Source organism: Marmota monax, unplaced genomic scaffold (assembly GCF_021218885.2).
Source record: "Marmota monax isolate L192 unplaced genomic scaffold, Marmota_monax_Labrador192_F-V1.1 WCK01_AAM20220418_F8-fsc00006, whole genome shotgun sequence".
Classification (NCBI taxonomy): domain Eukaryota; kingdom Metazoa; phylum Chordata; class Mammalia; order Rodentia; family Sciuridae; genus Marmota; species Marmota monax.
This window is the reverse complement of record NW_026693712.1, coordinates 29748827-29770918: the sequence shown is the minus strand read 5'-3', so window position 1 is coordinate 29770918 and position 22092 is coordinate 29748827. Positions and strand designations below refer to the sequence as shown.

Below are 22092 nucleotides of genomic sequence, written 5' to 3'. Positions count from 1 at the left end.
TTTAAAAATATTTAGCTTATACATTATGAAATTCAGAATGTAACAATTATTATGATACTTTCTATTTTGCATATTAATTTTTTAAATTTTTTACTTCATTTAATATGTTTAGGGTCTGTTGGCTTTAGAAGGGGAGCTTACACCCATTCTTGTTCAGATGGTGAAAAGTGCAAATATGAATGGTCTTTTGGATAGTGATAGTGACTCTTTAAGCAGTTGTCAACAACGTGTGAAAGCAAGACTTCATGAAATACTTCAGAAAGACAGAGATTTTACTGCTGAAGATTATGAAAAGGTGGGTCTTAGCAAACTCTTCTATTATGAACTATTACATGAAGAAAAAAGTGAATGAAATGTTAATGTAGAGCTCATTATATTATAAAGCAAATATTCATATGTTACCACCAGGTAGAGCAATTGAACGCTGGACCAATTTTGATCGCTGTCTATCCTTCCCTTCCCTATTGCAACTCATTCCTATCTTCTTGAAATAGCTATCATCCTTTGTTAAAAAAAAAAAAAAAAGCCATAAAAAAAACTAAGGATGATAGTTAACAATCTTATCATATCCAGAATACTTATTTGGATAAACATAAAAGTATTAGCCATGTATCTAACCACTGTAGTCTCATTTTGGGCTTTTTTTTTTTTTCCCATATAAGTTTATTTTTATTTTTGTGAACTTTCTTCTTATAATTATAAACACATACTAATTATACAAATTGATGGGATTCTCTGTGATATTTTTATACATGCATCTATCAGACATTAATCACGTACATCTACCCTTCTTCTATTCTTCTACCTCACCCTTCCACCCTTGGCACCCTTTCCATTCCCTCATGGTCTGTCTTCAACCTTAAGGTCATCTTTTATTTTCTTAGTTTTCACAATTGGGAGGAAACATGTGATTCTTGTTTTTCTGTGTCTGACTCATTTAACTTAAAATGTGGATCTCCAACTCCATCTGTTTTCTCGAAAAATGACAGAATTTCATTCTTTATGACTTGTGTATATGTACCATATCTTCTTTATCATCAGTAGATGGTATCTAGGCTGATTCCAAATTTTGGCTATTGTGAATTATGCCACAATAAACATGGGTGTGCAGGTATCTCTTTTGTATACTGACTTCATTTCCTAAGAAAAATACCAAAGAGTGATTTACATGGATCATAAAGTAGTTTTGTTTAATTTTTTTGAGAAACCTCCATATTTTTTTCCACAGTGTTTCCACTAAGAGTTCCTTTTCTGCATATCCTTGCCAGTTCTTATTTGTTTTTTGTTTGTTTTGTTTTTTAAAAATTATAATAGTCATTGTTAACTATAGTGAGATGAAATCTCATTGTAGTTTTGATTTTCATTTCCTTGATGGTCAAAGATATTGAGGATTTTTTTTCATATATTTTTGTTGGCCATTTGTATATCTTCTGTTCAGAGGTATCTATTCAGATCATTTGCCCATTTTTTGATTAGGCAATGACTCTATTTTTTTATGTTGAATTTTGTGCATCCTTTATATATTCTTTTATTTTAAACTTTAAATCTATTTTATTTTGTTGAATTAGGGATTGAATCCAGGCCTCTGCACATGCTAAGCAAGTATCCTACCACTGAGCTATATTCCCAGTTTTTTTAAATTTTATTTTGAGACAGGGTCCCATGAAGTTCCTGAGATTTAGCCTCAAACTTGGAATCTTCTTGCTTCAGCCTCCTGAGTTGGTAGGGTTGCAGTCATGCTTCACTATGCCTAGAATATTTATTTATTTTAAATGACAAAAATTGTATATGTTTATTTTTATACAACATGATCTTTGGAAATAAAAATCCATTATGGAATGGCTAAATGAGATAATTAATACATACATTAGGATCATATACTTAATATTTTTGTGGTGAGAATACTTCAAAACTGCTCTCTTAAGGATTTTTAAAACTAAAATACATTTCTCTTAATTATAGTCACCATGTGAGATCTCTTTTTTTTAATATTTATATTTTAGTTTAAGGTGGACACTTGGGAATTCACATTGGTTCAATAACTTTAAAAACAGTTTATCTACTAATATTAAACAAGCATATTATCGTTCACAGTTCCACTCCTAGATACCCAAAGAAACTTGTGTACATCTGCACCAGGAGGCATAGTAGGATGTTCACAGCAGCATTAATCATAACAGCCCCAAACTATAAAAGTAGCAGAAAGCTTATATAAATTATAAAATAGCTATTGTAAACAGTCCTACAAAGAACATGGAATGCAGATGTCTCTTCAATGTACTTATTACATTTCCTTTGGATATATACCCAGAAATGGAATTATTGGAGAATGTGATAGTTCTGTTTTTTGTGAAGCCTCCATACTGCTTTCTTTAATGACTGTACTAATTTACTTTGTGCTGTATTTTTTAAAGCTTCATATAATAGAAATATTTTCTTTTGCTCAATATTATGCTAATGAAATACATTCATAATGTTGCTTATTTCCATAGTTAATAATCACTACTATGAAATATTCCATTTTAGAGTTAGCAGATTTTTCTGTAGATCCGATGGTAAATATTTTAGGCTTGGGTCAAATATTGTCTCTCTTTTGCATTTCTTTTCTTTTTTTGACTTTCCTGCTACCCTTTTTTTTTTTCAATTTTCTCCTGGTACTTTTGGAGTTAACCCAGGAGTGCTTAACCACTGAGCTACATTCCCAACCCTTATTTTTAATTTTGAGACAGGGTTTCACTAAGTTGCTAAGACCCTCATTTAAATTGCTGAGGCTGGCCTCAAACTTGCAATCCTCTGCCTCAGCCTTCCTAGTCACTGGGATTACAGGTATGAGACACTGTGCCTGGCTTTGACTATCCTTTAAAAACATAGAAACCATTCTTAGATCCTAGGCTATACTACAGTTCATATTTGGCTTGCAGAGTATTGTTTGCTGACCCATATTCTATTTTGTGAATATTTTGTAATTTATATATGCTTTCTGCTACTTTTACAGTTTGGGGATGTTATGATTAATAATGCTGAGAACATCCTACATACTCAGTAAGAAGGCTTCTAACTTTCTTCAGAGAAGTACTGCTTCTCCCTTCTCTATTTTCATACTGATCTGTCCAATGTATTTAATTCAGTCATGCTATATCTGCTAGATTATAAGCTCCTAAATGCCAAAGTCCAGAAGTTATCTATCAAGTGCCTTCTGCTCAGCTGTCACATAAAATGAAATATTTTACCTGAAGTGAAGAAAATATGTATTTTAATGTACTGTTTAAAATATATTTTTTTTAAACAAAGTTTGTAAGATATTCTCCTATAGATTTTCTATAATTTTACTATTTTCCCATCACATTTATCTGCAATCCAGATAATGTTGACTTTGTGTGTCCTATGAGTAAAGGGATGAAAATTGTTTTTTTCCCCCCACCCCTGCAAGTCTGTGTACATGCAGTTGTTTGGGCACCTCCTCAAAAGACTGTTCTTTCCTTACTAAACTGTAATACTGTCTTTATCAAATATAGGTAGTCTGGTTTTGGAGTCTATTTGTTGATCCTTATGTAGTGCCAATTAATTAAGATCTTTCAACTCCACGAGGGCCCTTTTTCAAGTATTTCTTGGCTTTTCTTGCATTTCCATTTAAAATTTAAAATAAACTGATCAAAATTTCTTTGGGGGATTTTTATATAGATTGAATGAAATCTGTAGTTTATACAGATTTACATCTTTTATCTAGACTTTCAGTCTGTGAATGTAGTATGGTTCATTAAGATTTTAAAGAATGCTTTCAATAAGATTTTACAATGTCCTGAATAAAAGTCTTACATATCTTTGTTAGACTTAGGTTGAGTTAATTGACATTTTTTAATACATTTTTAAAATTTTCATTCTTTATTGCAATATAGAAATATGATTTAGTTCTTTAGTATTAGCAATACATGCATCAACCTTGTCAAGTTCATTAATCTCTCATAGTTTATTTAGTGGGGTTTTTATTTATTTATTTATTTATTTGTTTATTTTTGCAATTCTGGGGATTAATCCCATGGCCTTGCCATACAAGGCAAGCACACTACCATTGAGCTACATCCCCAGCCCTTTTTATTTTATTTTGAGACAAGGTCTCACTAAGTTGCCCAGGTTGGCTTTCAACTTGTGATCCTCCTCTGCCTCAGGCTTTAGAGTCTCTGGGATTATAGGTGTGTTCTGCTATGCCCTGCTCTTTGATTCTTTAAAAATACTCAGTGTTTTTATTTCCCAGTCTTTATGTATTTTTAAAATTCTTTTTCTTGCCTTAGTTCAATGCCTAGTATCCTTCAAACATTATTAAATAGAAGTAACATTTCTTTTCTTATCCATATTCTAGAAAGAATGCTTTTAACATTTGCCAATTAAGCATGAAGCTTTCTGTTCATAATTATCAATAATGACTGTTTTTCAAAGTAAAGAAATTCTACTCTATTACTATTTTGCTGATTTTTTAGCATGAAAATTTCTTTAATTTTTTTGTGAATTATGTGTGCTGTTTTAAAATGTAAAACTAACTTTGATCCTAGAATAAACTCAACCATTTTATTTATTTATTTTGCCATTTCTCTTTTTTTATTGACTTAAAAAAAATGACAGCGGAATGCATTACAATTCTTATTACACATATATACCACAATTTTTCAAATCTGTTTGTATCTAAAGTATGTTGACACCCAATTCCTGTTTTCATACATGTACTTTGGGTAATGATGTCTACCACATTCCACCATCCTTGCTAATCCCCTGCCTTCTTCCTTTCCCTCCCACCCCCTTCCCTATCTAGAATTCATCTATTCCTCCCATGCTCCCCCTCCCTATCCCACTATGAGTAAGCCTCCTTGTATCAGAGAAAACATTGGGCATTTGTGTTTTGGGGATTGGCTATCCTCACTTAGCATTATCTTCTCTAAGTCCATCCATTTACCTACACATGTCATGATTTTATTCTCTTTTATTGCTGAGTAAAATTCCATTGTGTATATATGCCACATTTTTTTTTATCCATTCATCCACTGAAGGGCATCTAGGTTGGCTCCACAGTTTAGCTATTGTGAATTGTGCTGCTATAAACATTGATGTGGCTGTGTCTCTGTAGTATGCTGTTTTTAAGTCCTTTGGGTATAGACCAAGGAGAGGGATAGCTGGGTCAAATGGTGGTTCCATTCCCATTTTTCCAAGGGGTCTCCATACTGCTTTCCATATTGGCTGCACCAATTTGCAGTCCCACCAGCAATGTATGAATGTACCTTTTCCCTCACATCCTTGCCAACACTTATTGTTGTTTGTCTTCATAATAGCTGCCATTCTGACTGGAGTGAGATGATATCTTAGAGTAGTTTTGATTTGCATTTCTCTAATTGCTAGAGATGATGAACATTTTTTCATATATTTGTTGATTGATTGAATATCCTCTTCTGAGAAGTGCCTGTTTAGGTCCTTGGCCCATTGGTTGATTGGGTTATTTGTATTTTTTGGTGCTTAGCTTTTTGAGTTTTTTATGTACCCTAGAGATTAGTGCTCTGTCTGATGTGTGAGGGGTAAAAATTTGCTCCCAGGATGCAGGCTCTCTGTTCACTTCACAGATTGTTTCTTTTGCTGAGAAGAAACTTTTTAGTTTGATTCCATCCCATTTATTGATTCTCAGTTTTAATTCTTGCGCTATAGGAATCTTATTAAGGAAGTTGGGGCCTAATCTCACATGATGAAGATTAGGGCCTACTTTTTCTTCTATTGGATACAGGGTCTCTGGTTTAATTCCTAGGTCCTTGATCCATTTTGAATTAAGTTTTGTGCATGGTGAGAGATAGGGGTTTAAAAAATATGGAACACTTCATGAATTTGCATGTCATCCTTGCACAAGGGCCATGCTAATCTTCTCTGTATTGTTCCAATTTTAGTATGTGTGCTGCCAAAGCAAGCACAAACTCAATTATTTTTAAGTAGTATCTTTTTATATGTCACAGATTTTGATTTCACTATTATTTTTCGTTAGTAGTTTTGTGTTCCTGAATTAGACTGGCCTTTCCTTTTTCTATATTTGTTATATCTTTGCTTCCAGTGTAAGAATTATTCTAGGCTCATAAAATTAGCTAGGGAGTGCATCCTATTTGATGGAAGTAGTTTATGTGCCAATGTTTTATTACTTTTTACTTAACTGTATTGGTAAATACTATGGCAAATCCTGTGGAAATTTAGTTTGTGGGAAAGTTAGGAATTTTGATATCAAGAATAGTTTAGTACTTCTCAGTTATGTCTTTGTCAATATTGCTATGTTCTTCTATATGTCTGTTTATAACTATCTTCAGAAGTAATATCTAGTTGATATGTAATTGTGGTTTTGATTTGCAATTCCCTGATGACTACTGATATTGAGCATTTTTCATATACTTTTTGGGCATTTGTATATCTTCTGTTGAGAAATTTCTATTCAGATGATTTGCCCATTTAATGATGATGATGATGATGATGATGATTTGTTGAGTTTTTTAAAGTTCCTTGTATAGTCTAGATAATAACCTTGACAAATATCTTCTCTCATACTGTAGGTTGTCTCTTCATTCTTGGTTATATCCTTTGCTACGCAGAAGCCTCTTAATGTGATATAATCCCATTCATTCATTTACTTTTCTTTTGGGGGTCTTAGTTTTTCTATGTTTGTTTTTTGTTGTTGTTTTTTATTTCCAGTAGGTTTGTGGTTTTCATTTTTGATCCAATTTGAGTTGACTCTATATATGATGATAATGGTGTGGTTTTATTCCTCTGCATGTGAATATCCAGTTTTTCTAGCACTGTTTATTGAGGATGTTATCCTTTCTTTATGTTTTAAGTACCTTTGTTGAAAACTAGTTGGCTTTGATATGTGATTTGTTTCTGGGTTCTATATTCTGTTCCATTGGTCTGTGTATTGGTTTTTATGCCAGTACCATGTTGTCTTGGTTAATGTATCCCTAGAGTATGTCTAGATATAGGGGCAATCTTGATACTTCTAGCTTTTTGGGGGTTTTGTTGTTGTTGTTTGTTTGTTTGTTTTGTTTTTGTTTTTGTTTTGCTTAAGATTGTTTTGACCGGTGACTTGTGTAGTTCCAAATTAATTTTAGGATTGCTTTTTCTATTTCTGTGAAGAAGGTCCTTGATATTTTGATAAGGATTGCTTTGAGTCTTTATAGCACTTTTGGTAGTATAGACATTTTCACAAGAGTAACACTTAAATCCATGAACATGGAGATATTTCCATTTATTTTTGTCATCAGTTTTTTTCATTACATTGTAATTTTCATTATAAAAGTTATTAACTTCTTTGGTTAAACTGATTCCTAGGTGTATTATTATTACTATGACTGCTACTATTTGTAATTTTTAGCTCTTGGGAATTAGATCACTTTCTTGGTTTCTTTCCCAAGAAGTCTGTTAATTGGTATATAAAAATGCTACTGATTTTTGTATGTTCCCTCTATTCTGAAACTTTATTGGATTTGTTTATCCATTCTGACAATCTTTTTGTAGAGCCTTCTTTTTTTTCTGTGTACAGAATCATGTCTTATACAAAACAAGGATAATTTATCTTCTTTCCTTCTTACTTGAGTCTTTCATTTTCTTCTCTTCAGTAATTACTGTGGCTAAAACTTCCAATACTATGTTGAGCAAGAGTAGCGAAAGGGAAGGAACATTCTTGTCTTTGTTCAGTCCCTAGAGGAAATACTTTCAGGTTTCTTTGTGCAATATGATATTGACTGTGGGTTTGTCATATATAGTCTGTATTATATTGAGATATGTTCCTTGTATACCTAGTTTTTTGAGAGTCTTTATCATGAAGGGATGTTGAATTTTGTCAAACACTTTTTCTGCGTCTGTTGACATGGTCATATTATTTTTATCCTTCATTCTGTAGATGTGATGTTTAATTGTGTATATTGAACCATCATTGCACTTCTAAGTTCCCATTGATTATGATGCGTAATCTGTTTTGGCTTTGGTTTTGCTGTTGTTTGGTTTTGTGTCTGTGTGAATCTCAGAATACTGGTTTGTTGTTTTCTTTTTTTGTGTGTCCCTGTTTGACTTTGGTATCAGGGTAATGCTGGTCTTATAGAATAAATTTGAAATAATTTCAGCCTTTTTCATTCTTTGGGATAATTTGAGAAGAATTGTTGTTAGCTTTTGGTTTTGCTTTTTAAAATTTTTAGTTGTGATTAGATACAATATCTTTTTGTTTTATTTATTTTTTTATGTGGTGCTGAGAATCAAACCCAGCACCTCACACTTGCTAGGCAAGCACTCTACCACTGAGCAACAACCCCAGCCCTTGGTGTTAGTTCTTTAAATGTTTGGTGGAATTCAACAATGAAGGCATCTGTTCCTGGGCTTCTCTTTTTAGGGGGACTTTTTGATTATTTTTTCCAGTCTTTGTACTTGTTATCTGGCTGTTAAAGTTTTCTGTGCCTTTATGGTTCATTTTTGATAGTTTATATGTGTCTAGAATTTTCCATTCACTTTTTATTTTTCCCATTTGTTGGCATATAGTTGTTCATGATATTCATTAATGATTCCTTGTATTTCTGTGCTCTGAATTATACTTTCTCCTTTTCATGTCTTATTTTATTTATTTGGGTTTTCTTTTTTCTTGATGAGACTAGCAAAAGGTTTGTTGATTTTGTGTATCTTTTCAAAAAGACTAACACTTGGTTTTGTTGATCTTTTAGCTTTGCAGGAGTTGATTGATTTTTGGTAGTCTATTATTTCAGCTCTGATTTTTGTTATTTACTTCTGCTAATTTTGGATTTGGTTTTTCCATGCTTTTCTAGTTCCTTGATTTACATTGTTAGGTTGTTTGAAATCTTTCTTTTCTTTCTTTCTTTCTTTTTTTTTTTTTAATGTAGGCACTTATTTCTATAAATTCTTCTCTACTACTACTTTTGCTATAGCACCATGGGTTTTGGTATGTTGTGTTTCCATTTTCATTTGTTCAATAAATGTGTTTTTTTTTTTTTTTTTTGGATTCTTTGAATGACCCATTTTTCATTCAGGTGCTTGTTGTTTAGTTTCTGTGTATTTGTACAGTTTCTAAAATTCCTTATGTAGATTTGCTGTCCTATACCGTGTGGTCCGAGAAGCCAAATGCTACCATTTTGACTTATTGAAATTCGTTGGGATATTTTGTGGCCTAACATATATGGTCTTTCCTGGAGAATGTTCTATGTGCTGATGAGAAAAATATGTATTCCATAGCTGTTAAATAAAATATTTTTAATGTCTATTCTTTCCATTTAATCTGTAGTATAGTTCAGTTCTGATGTTGTTTTGTTGTGTTTGTTTTTTGTTTGTTTTGCTTTATTTTTTTCTTTTGGTCTGGATGATTTATCCATTGATGAAAGTGAGATTATATATATATATATTATAATATAATAATATAACATATTATTATATTAAAGTCTGTATCTCACTTTAGATCTAGTACTATTTGCTTTTATATGATTGGGTGCTCCAGAATTGGGCGCTTATATAATTTTTATATCATCTTTATGAATTGAGCCCAAAATTATTATATACTGATCTTCCTTGTTTCTTTTTGTAGTATTTACCTAAAGTCTATTTTATTTGATATTAATATAGCTGCTATTTCTCGCTTTTGGTTTCCATTTGCATGGAATTTTTTTTTTATTCTCTTATTTTCAGTCTATATGTGTCTGTACCAATGAGGTAAGTTTCTTGTAGATACAATGTCACTGGTTGTTGTTTTTTATCCATTCAGCCAATCAAGTCTTTTAACTGGGTAGTTTTATTTTTATATTCAAAGTTATTATTGATAAATAATGAATTATTCGTGGCATTTTCTGGTTGTCTTGTATATACTTTGTCCCTTCTCTTGTTTATTTTTGTGGTTTGGTTTGGTGGTTTTCTGTACTGATATGGTTTGATTCCTTTTTTTCTTTCTCTTTTTGTATCTCCTAAACTAATGGAAGTTCTCTTAAATGTGAATTAGCACTTTACTCTTGTTTTTAGAAGTCTCTGTTCACTTTGGACTTTTGACTTTGAAATAAACAGGGTTTTTGATCAACTGTATTTGGAGTCTTTTGAGCCTCCTGAATCTAGATTTGGGGAGTCTTCAGTCATTATTTTGATGAATAGATTTTCTAGGCTTTTTCCCTTCTCTTTCTATATTAATCAGATACTTATAATTTAAACATTTGTTTACTTAATGGTATCTTATAAGTCTTGAAGGCATTGTCTGGTCTTTCCCTCTCCCCCGCCCCTTTCTTTTCTTTGTCTTCAAGTTCAGAAATCCCTTGTTCTGTTTGATGTATTCTGTTATAAATGCTCCCAACTGTGTGTATGTATATAGTTTTGTTGTTGTTGTTATTTTGGTTTTGGTTTTACTCACTGAATTCTTTAGCTCCAAGATTTGTTTGACTCTCTTTTGTGATCTCTCTCCCTTTCCTAAATTTCTCATTCGTATCATTCACTCTTTTTCTAATTTTGTTAACGTGTCTGTATTTATATTTTGGTATTTCTTTGAGTGTCCTTAGAACGATTATTTCGGATTTTTTTCCGTCAGGCATTTCATCAGTTTTCTTTTCTCTGGAGATTGGTGCTTCCTTTGGAGGCATTAGATTACTTTCTTTTTCACACTTCTTTTATCCTTAAGTTGATATTTGTACATATGGCCTGTCTTTTCTGTCTTCCAATTTTATCAACTGGCTTTTGGAGTAAAAGATTTTCTCTTGAGAGTATCTTATACTGTCCATTTGGTATATTAGATTGGCTTTGGATTCAGTTGTGTACAGTAATATAGCTTCTTCTGCTGTGATTAATTTAGGTGTCATTCATTTGGTGGGAGGTGGCAGGTAGCCTGTGGATTGCACTGGACATTTTTAGCACCATGGTGAGTATGGCACTTTGTATCCAGCAGCAGTCTGGAAATCTACTGCATGTCCACTTGTTCTTATAACATGGTGTGCATGGCAGTGGGAAAATGCCTATCTGTCACTATGGGTCCTGTAGGACTATTCCAACAGGCCTGCAAGTATGGCTCAGTATATGCAGGCCCTGCAGGAGCGAAGCCACTCCTGCGGTTGGGGAGATGTACCCCAAACTAGATCAAGGCCTTTGGAGGCTGCAGGATTCCACAGTAGCAAAAACTTCAAATGTCAGTGTGGACTCCTATTTACTTTTTTCCTCATCAATGAGAAGACTTTCCCAAGTTCATAGAGTTAAGACTGTGGCAGCTGAGTGGGTGATGCAAGACACTTTATTCCCTTCTTTACAGGGCCATCATAATTCTGTTGCAGTTTCCCCATTGCATCTACGTTACACTTCATTGCTCTCCCCCAAATATTCTAGCCAAGTAACCACTGTTTAGTCTTTATATTTGGTCCTTTTTTGTGGGAGGAAAGTGTATGCTATGTTCTATTTCACCATTTGCCAGAAGTTTAATTTATCCTTTTAGTTATTCTTCGTTGTTTCTTGAATTTCTGAGCTATAATTTTGGATCTTTTTCTTAAGTTTGAAAAAACAATATAGTAATTCCATTAGTGTAAGTCTCTTATTGTGAATTCCCAGGGGGCATTGTTTGTCTGAAGATGTCATTGTTTCAACTTTCCTCTTGGTAAACATTTTCATTGGATATAGAATTCTAGGATGGCACGTAATTTTCTTTTGGTGCATTGAAGTTTTTATTTCATTATCTCCAACACTCCATGTTTATATTGAGAAGTGAGAAGTCAGATGTTAGTTTTTTTGTTATACCTTTGAAGATGATCTTTTTTGCTGTTTTCAAATCCTCATGGGTACTTTTAACATTTTATTTTTATCTTTGGTTTGCAGCAGTTTTCTGGTGTATGTCTAAATGTAGGTTACCATTTTTTTTTCTCATGAGGTTATCTGTAATAAACCCAGTGTTTTGCATATATGCTAGGCAGCTACTCTAAGCTATATCTCCTCAGCCCTTATAGATTACTTTTTGTGTTTTTAGTGATTTGTTAGACTTATTGGAAATGTGGCTTGATATCTTCTGTTAGTTTTGGAAATTTCATCCTTTTGTCTCTGTCCTTTTTCTGGGTATAATATTCTAACCTATCTTTAAGTTTACCATTTTTCACTACATTTAAAGTATTTAAAACTAATCACTGTGTTTTTCCATCCTAGAATTTCTATTTGCTTTTCAAAAAATTTTCAGATCTTTGATTTTTAATGTTTTATTTTCTTTAACATAGGAAGTCTTATTTTTTAGTTGTATTTAATAATTCTAATCCTAGTAACTGAGTTTGGTTCTGTTTCTGTTGTCTGTTCTGATGATGGGTGTTCCTGATATCTTGTTTTCTTGTGTGCCTTGAATATGTATCATTAGTTGTAGATTGATACTTTGTTTGTGGAAACAACTTGAGATTGAAATTATTTTATCTTCTTCTGGTGTCTCTTATTTGTTCCTGCACATATGTGTTCCTACACATAACAGTCTGGGATTGCCATAAACCAACTTTAAAAACAGATCTTTCTGGCCAGGCCAGTTGAGGTTAAGCTGGTTTGCAATTTGTTGGTCAGTTCATTTGCTTCTGGTTCACCCTCACTTTTTTTGTACCCTAAAAGCAAGGAAATTACCAGAGTTCCACCTTTGGTCAAACCTGGACTCCGTTTTCTCCTATTAGTCCCATAAGGTTATTATAGTTTTGTCTAGTTTTTCTCTAAAATCAACAGATATTTCCAGTGTAAAAACATTCTTTAATGACAGGCCTACTTTCTGTATCACTTATCACTGAGTTTTGTTTTTACAATTCTTTGTGACCTATTTTCTCTCAGATGTCTTAAAACAAAGATGTAGAAGTTTTTTGCCCAGGATTTTTACTTACCGTCATCAATTTGATTGGTCTAAGCCTCCTAGTCCACTATAACCAGAAGTAGATTTTTCTATTTTATATTTATTTATTTTGATAGAAACTTAAACTTCTTGTGGTTAAATAAGTTGCTAAGCTACATGTCAAAACTGGAATTTGGAACTATGTTATCACTTATAGCTTTAAATCTAGTTAAGTACCTTGTCTAGAATAAGGTCTTGATAATAACAATATCTTAGTGTAATTACATGTAAATATATGTCAAGTAGTTGAAACTATATTTGCCTGTATTGTACAAACCAGCAAATTCTCATCAAATCTCATCATTTGAGTTAAGAATACTTTTGCTAAATTTTCTTTATGACTAATCAGATGATACCTAGAGTTTAAGGATTTTGTAACATGAAATTCTAGCCTTTTTCACCCCTCTTGATCTTATGGCTATATTTTGCATGTCATCTTAATTCATGAAATAGAATTATTTTCCTATTACTATATCATTCTCTTAGATAACTAGGCATAAACAGATATAAAATATATACTTTACTCATTTATATAGCTTACTCCATCTGGAAGCATTTCTCTTATCAAATCAATGCATTTAATTAAAAATCCTGTGAAGACCTGTGACAAAGTTTATTCTTTGATTCAAAGTTTGACTTCTCAAATCAGACATCGTATGGAAGACCCCAAATCATCAGGTAAATATGTTTTTTTTAAATATAGAACAGTAAAATTTGTTGCCCAATTACTGCAAACATTTCAAAATAATGCACCAATCTCCTTATTTTAAGAAATTAAGCCAGGCATGGTAGCACACACCTGTAATCAGTATCTTGGACGCTGAGGCAAGTTTAAAGCCAGACTTAGCAAAAGCAAAGCACAAAGCAACTCAGTGAGACCCTCCTCCCCAAATAAAATACAAAATAAGGCTGGGGATGTGGCCCAGTGGTTGAGTGCCCTTGAGTTCAATCCCTACTACCCACCCTCAAAAAAAATCAAGGCTTTCTCCTGAGATCTACTTACATGTATATTAATATATACTATATTTTATCACATATTTGTCAGATTTTATGCCAATTTTTTTTAAATGTGATGGTAACCATTATGTGAAGCTTTACAAACTATTGTGCCAGTATTACTTAAAAATCATGTATCACTAAACTGTCTTTGGTGCAAGATTAGGATGCACAGATTCTTATAAATATATATTAATTTATTAATAATGATTATGTGGTTAAATATATATATATATGACAAAAGGACAATAGCTAAGTTATGGTTGCTTTTATCCATGACAACATGAAAAAGGCAATAAAACATTTTTCATTTGATTAATTATTTAGCATTGCCCAATAATTAAGCAGTGACTATACACCCTGAGAACAAAGAGCAAACAAGATAATATGAGCCCTTACTCCAAGGCTAGCTTGGTTAACGATTTTGACATCTTGGATTTCTTACTGATACAATTGAGTCATTTGAATCGTTTTTAATTTCTAAGATTCTTATCTGCTAATGATAGTTGCCTATTCTGTTAATTATTTGAATCTAGAAAAATAATAGTACTTAAAATTCAGAATTGAAAATGTTGTACCTAAAAATAGTTTTGTTAAAATTGTTGTTCTTTTTTTGTATTATTATTGAATTCTGTAATATATGGAAAGATCTTTTATAAAAAGTTTCTAGTATTTATAACGAGTACTTATCCAAGTCAAAAAATTGGCTATTAATGGCCTATGCCTATGATAATATTTCCTAACTTCCTATATTTTTCTTTTTCACTTCAGTATTTCTAATTAAAGTTTTTAATATTTTAATATATGTTCTTTATCAGGTTTTTAAATTTGAATATACTAAAAATGATATTTTATTCTAGATATTCAGCTTTACCATAGTGAAACATTGGAGCTTATGTTACGTCGATGGTCCAAGTTGGAGAAAGATTTTAAAACAAAGAATGGACGATATGATATTAGTAAGATCCCTGACATATATGACTGTATAAAATATGATGTCCAGCATAATGGTTCCTTGCAATTAGAAAATACAATGGAATTATATAGGCTTTCAAAGGCATTAGCAGACATTGTTATCCCTCAGGTAAGTAGTTCTCAAGAATATATTTTCTTACACTATTGTATAAAATAGATGCTTTTTAACAGTCTACCAATAGATAAAACATAGTTGGTTTTCATGGCCCTAGAAAACCATTAACTTTATAATTATGAATTTATATTGTAAGGCTTTTTATTGTTTATTATAATCATAATATCTGAGAGTTGCTAACATTGATTTGATTGTAATGACTTTTTTAAAAGTATCCTATTTATTAGAGCAGTTGTAAGTTCACAGTAAAATTGAATGAATGATACATAGATTTTCCATATATTGTCTGTTCCTACACAGAGCCCTCTCTCCTTTCCCATTATAAACATCACACTTGTTACAACTGATGAACCTAAGGTGACATCATTATCACCTAGGGTTTATAGAATTCAGTCCTGGTTTATATATTCTAAGTTTTTACAAATGCGTAGTGATGTGTTTCCATAAGTATAATATCAGACAGATTAGTTTTATGTCCTAAGAATATAGTGACTTTTAAGAATTTAAATTTAAGAATCAATTCTCTGAAGAACAATAATATGCTCACAAACAAAACAAATGAAAAAAAGTTATGGAATAAATAAATCACTTAACAAATTATGAAGAAATGTTGTGCCCCTATCAACTCTATTATGAAAACAATGGAAAATGGGAAAAAAATATATATTTGCAAGCTGGGGATGTAGTTCAATGGTAGAATGCTTGACTTACCTGTACAAGGTTCTGGGTCCAACCTCTAGTACTGTCCTCTTTCCCTACACCCCCTTCCCCCAAAAAAAATTTTTTTGCAAGTCTTTTTACTCTATGTTAAAATTTTTTTGAAAATAAGGCTTTGAGGAATATGGGTCTTTTTGTTATAGGAGAATAAAACTAAAGTTCTAACCAGAATTCAAATAACTAAAATGCCATCAAGCAGATTAATAGTAAAGAAGCAAGCGACAAATCATATAGAAATCAAAAATTTGTTAGAAGAGCCAGATGCAGTGGTGTATGCCTTTAATCCCGACTACTCAGGAGACTGAGCCAGGAGGATCACAAGTTGAAGGCCAGACCCTGTCTCAAAATTTTAAAAAAAGAAAAAAATAAAGAATATGTTAGAAGAGAAAAAGTTTCAGATGCCACTTTAGGATTTCTTTCCAATTCAGTTACAAAGAAAGTTAGATATTATAAAGCAGAGCTTGGAGTGGATCAGATATTCCAACTTTAACTAAAGTAAAAAAGCAGGAAGAAACAAAATATGTGAAAATGATAAACCATAACAAAAGTTCAAATAGCCTCACTATGGATGCCAGTATATAAAAATGTTTTAAATAATGCCACTGTCCTTAGTGTCCCTTTCCTAAAATTCACCAATAGTCCAAATAAATAATAGACTTTGAACAACTAGAAGTTCAGGCAGTATACAATCTACTTACAGATATTTGTACAGTTATTTGTGAATATTTTGTTTGTTCAGTGATCATATATTTGGTCAGATGTATAACATACACAGTTTCAGAAATATTGTATGAATCAGTGTTCTAAAAACATGAATCCTACATCTAGAGGTATCACTCAGTGGTTAAAACACTTTCCTGACATGCACATGCCCTGTGCTTAATTTCCATTACCAAAAATATGAGTCCATTTAAAAAAGGGGTAAAAATATCTTGGACATCAAGATTATGTCTTTGGGAATTGCTTTAGAAAACAGGATTCATTCATTTACCATCATTTTTCACAACTGAAAATGTATTAGCTTTAAAGAGTTTTGTTATAATTATTGTCATTCTCATTGTCAAAATAAAACATTTTAATTTGCAAAAGAAAAATTTTATAGAATACAAAGTTTTATTTTTATAACATAGGATATGTGAAGATTACCATGAAAGTGCACACACAATTCTGCAGTTTTAACTGTAGGTAAAGATAGATGATCATCAAGCTAACGCTGAACTTCTGAATTGGCATCTATCTTTATTTTGTAATTCAAGGTATTTATTCAGATTTTCCTATGAAAGATTAAAAAAATGATTACTGGTAATTCAGAGTTTACACTGGAAGCATAAATAAGACCCTGATTTTTTTTTTATTGATTTGAGTTGCTTTAACTTTAGTTATAGCTCAATGTTTTAGTTGTACTTATGTTTACAATGGGGATTATTCGAAAGTATACTTTTGAACAATTAGCTACAAATATAAGGCCTTTGAAAACATTTATGTTGTCTACATGCACTTTTCAAGGCAGGCATTCAATATATCTAAATGTATTATGTACCCAGTAGCTAAATAAATAAACAAATTCTTATCTGATTATTAGCATATTCATGTTTGTGTTATTATATAGCTTATTTAATTTAACCCTCTGGATTTTTGTGTCTGTGTTAAATGTGTACAACATTTTAGAATTGAGTATGAAAAATTGTTTTCTAAGGGATGGATATAAAAAGAATACCCAAGTGTCAATGGAGTTTTAGGTGATAAACTATTTTTACATTGTTTATGCATTCAGATGTATTACTTCTAGTGTTGAAGACATTTCTCACCATGTACTTATAACTTAAATATTCATAATGAAATTTTAGGAACAGTAACTAAAAGAAACACCCAAGATTAGTATGGTTATACAAGATTTGAGCCATCATTTGTGTCTTTTAAAGTAATTATTCAAGTTTAGCTCTCCCCTATCTCTATTGTAGTTATTCTTTCTGCTGCAGTTAGATTAGATTTTCACAGCATCTTGGAATTTATTTGAAGACATTTCCTAAATTATTTTTCTTGAATATTTATTTTTGAAAACTTGGAACTTAAAAGTCCAGGAATCAGTCCTATTTTTGGTAAATTCATAACTTTAAAAGCAGATGTACTTTTTATATACTTCCTGGAGCTCTGAGTTAACTTTATAAATTGAGGGGAGGAAAATGGGCATTTTCTAACTTTTTAAGTTTGGTAGTCCTTATTGTGGCAGAAACTTAGAATTATTATTATTTTTTTAAATAGAATGTTGGGTTCAGTTCAGTAAATGTTATTTTGTTTTAACTTAGCCTTGAAATCCAAAAACCATGAACAAAGTTAAAGCATGGCAACCATTAAGAACATAACTAAAAATTAAAATCATATTTATAGTAATAACTTGTCATGATAATAGAATTTGTAGTAAAAAAAAGAATTTACTTGTGTTGTCAAGGAAATAATTAATACTTAAGACTTTGAGACTTTCTGACTTGGGCAAATGTATTTTAAGTTTTTAACTTGTTTAAAAAAACTAATGCAGATTAACAAAGCATCACTATCTGTGGGAAAAAAAAAAAAAAAAAAAACCTTAGATCACATTCTGGTGTACTTTAAAAGCACTACTAATTCTCTATAAAACCAATTTCTACTCCTAAATCAATTTTTACATCTCTGCTATGTGAATTATGTAATTCCAGTTGTATTTTGGCTTATGTGACAAATATGATCTACTACTTTTAGTTATTTTAATATTAAACTACTTATAGGTATTTATGCTACAGTACATTTAGCATGTCACCAGTCCTAATTTTCAGAAAAATTGGAGTACCAAAAATCATCAGTACCAAAAATAAATAAATAGCCTCGTCAGTTATATTTGTGGCAGAAAAAATTGCAACTGCATATGAGAATTTGGATATCTAAATTATTTGGGTCTAAAGGATGATGGCAGATGAGCAAAATGTCACTGTGTTGAAAAAAAGATTTTATTATGAAAGTAATATATGTGTCATAAAACTACAAAGTGAATATATAGCCAAAAAATCACAGTAACATCAGCTAGAGAGAAGCATGTTGATGTTTTAGAATAGTCTCGAAGGCCTTTTTCCTTAAAAATTTATGCATTTGTAATTTTTCTCATATATATAAATTCTTTACAAAACTGGAACCAAGAAAGCATACTGTTTTATAAACTTGACTTTCATTTAGCACCAGGAACTTCTTTACATATCAATAAATAAAGCTGTATATAAATTATTATTCCTAATGGCTGAATAGTGTGAATGTGAGTTATTAAACTAGGTTGTTGGACTTAGAAAACTGATTCTTTTAATTTCTTTCAATTTCTTTACGAAATTACTGTGTACTTAAGATGATTTCTTTAGTTTCAGAACTCCTTTTAACCCATTTTTTACCATACCACCAGTGTGTATTTCCTCATGTTTTGTTAAAACAAATATTTTTTAAATTTTCCCAGTTTTTTATTCTACCATTATTTTTTTATTTATACACATATTCACGTGTGTGTGTGTGTATGTGCTCACGTGCGCGCATGTGTATGTGTATGTATTTCCTCTTACATACTTAATTCACAGTTATCTATATTGGCAAGATTATTGACTGAATATAAGAAAATAAGCTTGAGTTTATGATAAGTGAGCCCAAGAAGTTCTGTTTTCATAGGTACTCCATCTGTAATTGGTCCCCATTTTCGTTTACTAGGAAGTTTTGACGTTTGTTTTCTATACAGATCCGTGGCTATCTGACTCTTTATGGAGGTATCTTTTAGCAGGAAATAATTTAAATTGATATATCCCAGAATTTAACTTGGAGAGAGAAGAAATGTGTGTTTCTTCCCTCTTTTATATTCTTGCTTTCCACTTCCGTCCCCACTTTGTACCTCTCCCCTTCTCCCACTCTTTCCATCCATACACAAAACTAATTTTTCTTTTCTAATATAAGGGTTTTTTCTAACCTGCCACCTTGAACTGTAATTGTCATTGTTATTACTTTATAATAACTATGTTTTCTTGATATTTCTCATTGTAACAATTCCTTGTAATTCTGATTAACTCTTAATGATTATAGATGTCATAAATGTGAATATTTCATAGCATTTTTGTTCACCACTAGTTAAAACTTGAAGAATACCTACCAAGGGGTTTTGAAGAATGTGCTATCCTTTTTAATCATTATATTTCTTTTTATGTTTATGACTATTCTTTAGTTTTTCTGACCTCAGTTCATCTTTCTTTTAGGGTTATTTTTACATTTTTACCTTCTGATTAAATTGAATACTATTCATAAAGATTGCACTCATCTATTTCTTGTTCTCTCTTTAAAAGTTACTTGCTTTTTTAGTTCCACCACAAAGTTCTTCTAATTATACTTAATGTTTTGAAAATAGTATATTTGCAGGTGCAAAAAAAAATGCGAAATAGGAGTCTAATGTTCATAAAAGGCTTAATACATGCTGGGCATGAACAAGCAGTACATTTAGTGAAGAAAATGCTTCCTAATTATATTAAATGTTTCCTATATATTTAAGGTACCAAAAGTAACAAATCCTACTTATATTTTTCCTGAGTTTAATTTTATAAGTAATAATATATATAAAATATATTTTATATATAAACTTATATTTGTATATATAAAAATAAACTTGGTAAGTATGTTGGATTTTTTGGGTTACCATAAAGTAATTTCTTCTTTTCAAAGTTAAACAAACAAAGTCAGGGGCTATTTCCAGGATTTCTCTTTTTCTTTTCTGAAAACAGAATATAAATTTAAAAATCTTTCAAAAATATGTTTGAATGAAGCCCATTTTAAACCAATGTCAGTTTTAATGAAAATAACATTTTTATTATTTTTGTATTTCTTTTCATTTGTTATACTTGTGTATGTGTTAATGTGTATATACATAAATCATTTGAATTCTACTGCAAAAAAATAATAAAAGCCTTAATACAGCATTTATATTTCAGTAGAATTCTTTAATTTGGGAATGCATTTGTAGCTCTTTGTCACTATACCCTTTTTCTAATATGTATTTTCTGCTCAGGAATATGGTATAACTAAAGCTGAAAAACTGGAGATTGCCAAAGGTTACTGTACTCCTCTAGTTAGAAAAATTCGCTCAGACCTTCAGAGGACACAAGATGATGACACTGTAAATAAACTCCATCCTGTGTAAGACTGATCGTTTAATAAATCTATATTCATCTATTTGTGCATACTTCAAATCTAAATTACTTTTTGATATTCACTGAAGTGTATCAGGTATATTATGGAAGTAATATTACCTATTACTAATATTAACCTCCAACCAAGACTCTCTTTGAATCCAATTTGAAGAAAAAGCTGAGTTCATCAGCATTAATGCCTATAAACATCTTTAGGACTGTGATCTCTATCATTGCTAAAATGACTCTATAGAGTGAACTTGACTAATATCTTTGACTAATCCCAGAAGACCTAATTAGTTCCAAATAGCTTCATGTTGGAAAAATATCAAAATAACTCCTTAATTGTGGTTGGGAGAATGATAGATTTATTTATCGTGGATTTTTGTACTTCTATTAAGATTAATCCTATTTTACAAAGTAATGTTGATACTTAATTGGTTTTTGATTATATGGTTATGTTTTAACATCATCTACTTCTAAATTTAGGTATTCCAGAGGTGTTCTATCTCCTGAACGTCATGTCCGTACCAGGTTATATTTTACCAGTGAAAGTCATGTACATTCTTTATTATCTATTCTTCGATATGGTGCCTTATGCAACGTAAGTAGAATAAATTATTCCCATCTAATAAAATTTCTTTGTAATCATAATCTTACTGTTTTTGCTGTGAAATTTTAGTAATTCATTACTCATTTGTACGATTTGCCATCATTTTTCCTGGGTTTACTATAAAACAAGTACTATGCTAGATTTGGAGAATATTCTCTTTTCTTCAAATAAGATCCATTTGAGCAACCAATAACAAAGTATTTTAGATGATATTATAGATGGCTAGCAACGGATGAAGAGAAGCTGATGTATTTGAGTCATTTTAGGGGTCAGATTAGACATTATGCCTCTTATCTTCTGTCATATAATAGCATTCTAACACTTGGTAGTTTAAAAAACCCACCATCAGACTGGGGATGTGGCTCAAGCGGTAGCATGCTCACCTGGCATGTGCAGGGCTCTGGGTTCGATCCTCAGCACCACATTAAAAAATAAATAAATAAAAATAAATAAAATAAAGATGTTGTGTCCACTGAAAAGTAAAAAGTAAATATTAAAAAAATTCTCTCTCTCTCTCTCTCTCTCTCTCTCTCTCTCTCTCTTTAAAAAAAAACAAAAACCCACCATCATTTTATTTTTATTGCTCACAGTTCAGAGGGTTGACTGAAATCTATTAGGCATTTTTGCTCAG

At 31.3% G+C, this 22092-nt stretch overlaps 1 protein-coding gene and 1 non-coding gene across 51 annotated transcripts in view; one reads left to right on the top strand and one right to left on the bottom strand.

The window, feature by feature from the left end:
* Window positions 1-22092, top strand: part of Ppip5k2 (diphosphoinositol pentakisphosphate kinase 2) — a 133073-nt gene that overhangs the window by 35434 nt on the left and 75547 nt on the right. For all 50 annotated transcript variants that reach the window (XR_009228312.1, XR_009228311.1, XM_058584326.1 and 47 more), the window contains 5 exons: window positions 113-295; window positions 13405-13546; window positions 14725-14948; window positions 20728-20855; window positions 21338-21452. Coding sequence is in view for 48 of the 50 variants with exons in the window: in XM_058584326.1 (XP_058440309.1) it covers window positions 113-295; window positions 13405-13546; window positions 14725-14948; window positions 20728-20855; window positions 21338-21452 (792 nt within the window). In the remaining 2 variants the exon portion in view is untranslated. The remainder of the gene's footprint in view (window positions 1-112; window positions 296-13404; window positions 13547-14724; window positions 14949-20727; window positions 20856-21337; window positions 21453-22092) is intronic.
* LOC124103808 (U6 spliceosomal RNA) lies at window positions 5836-5942 on the bottom strand. Its single transcript, XR_006855287.1, has one exon. It is a non-coding gene; the product is annotated as a U6 spliceosomal RNA (small nuclear RNA).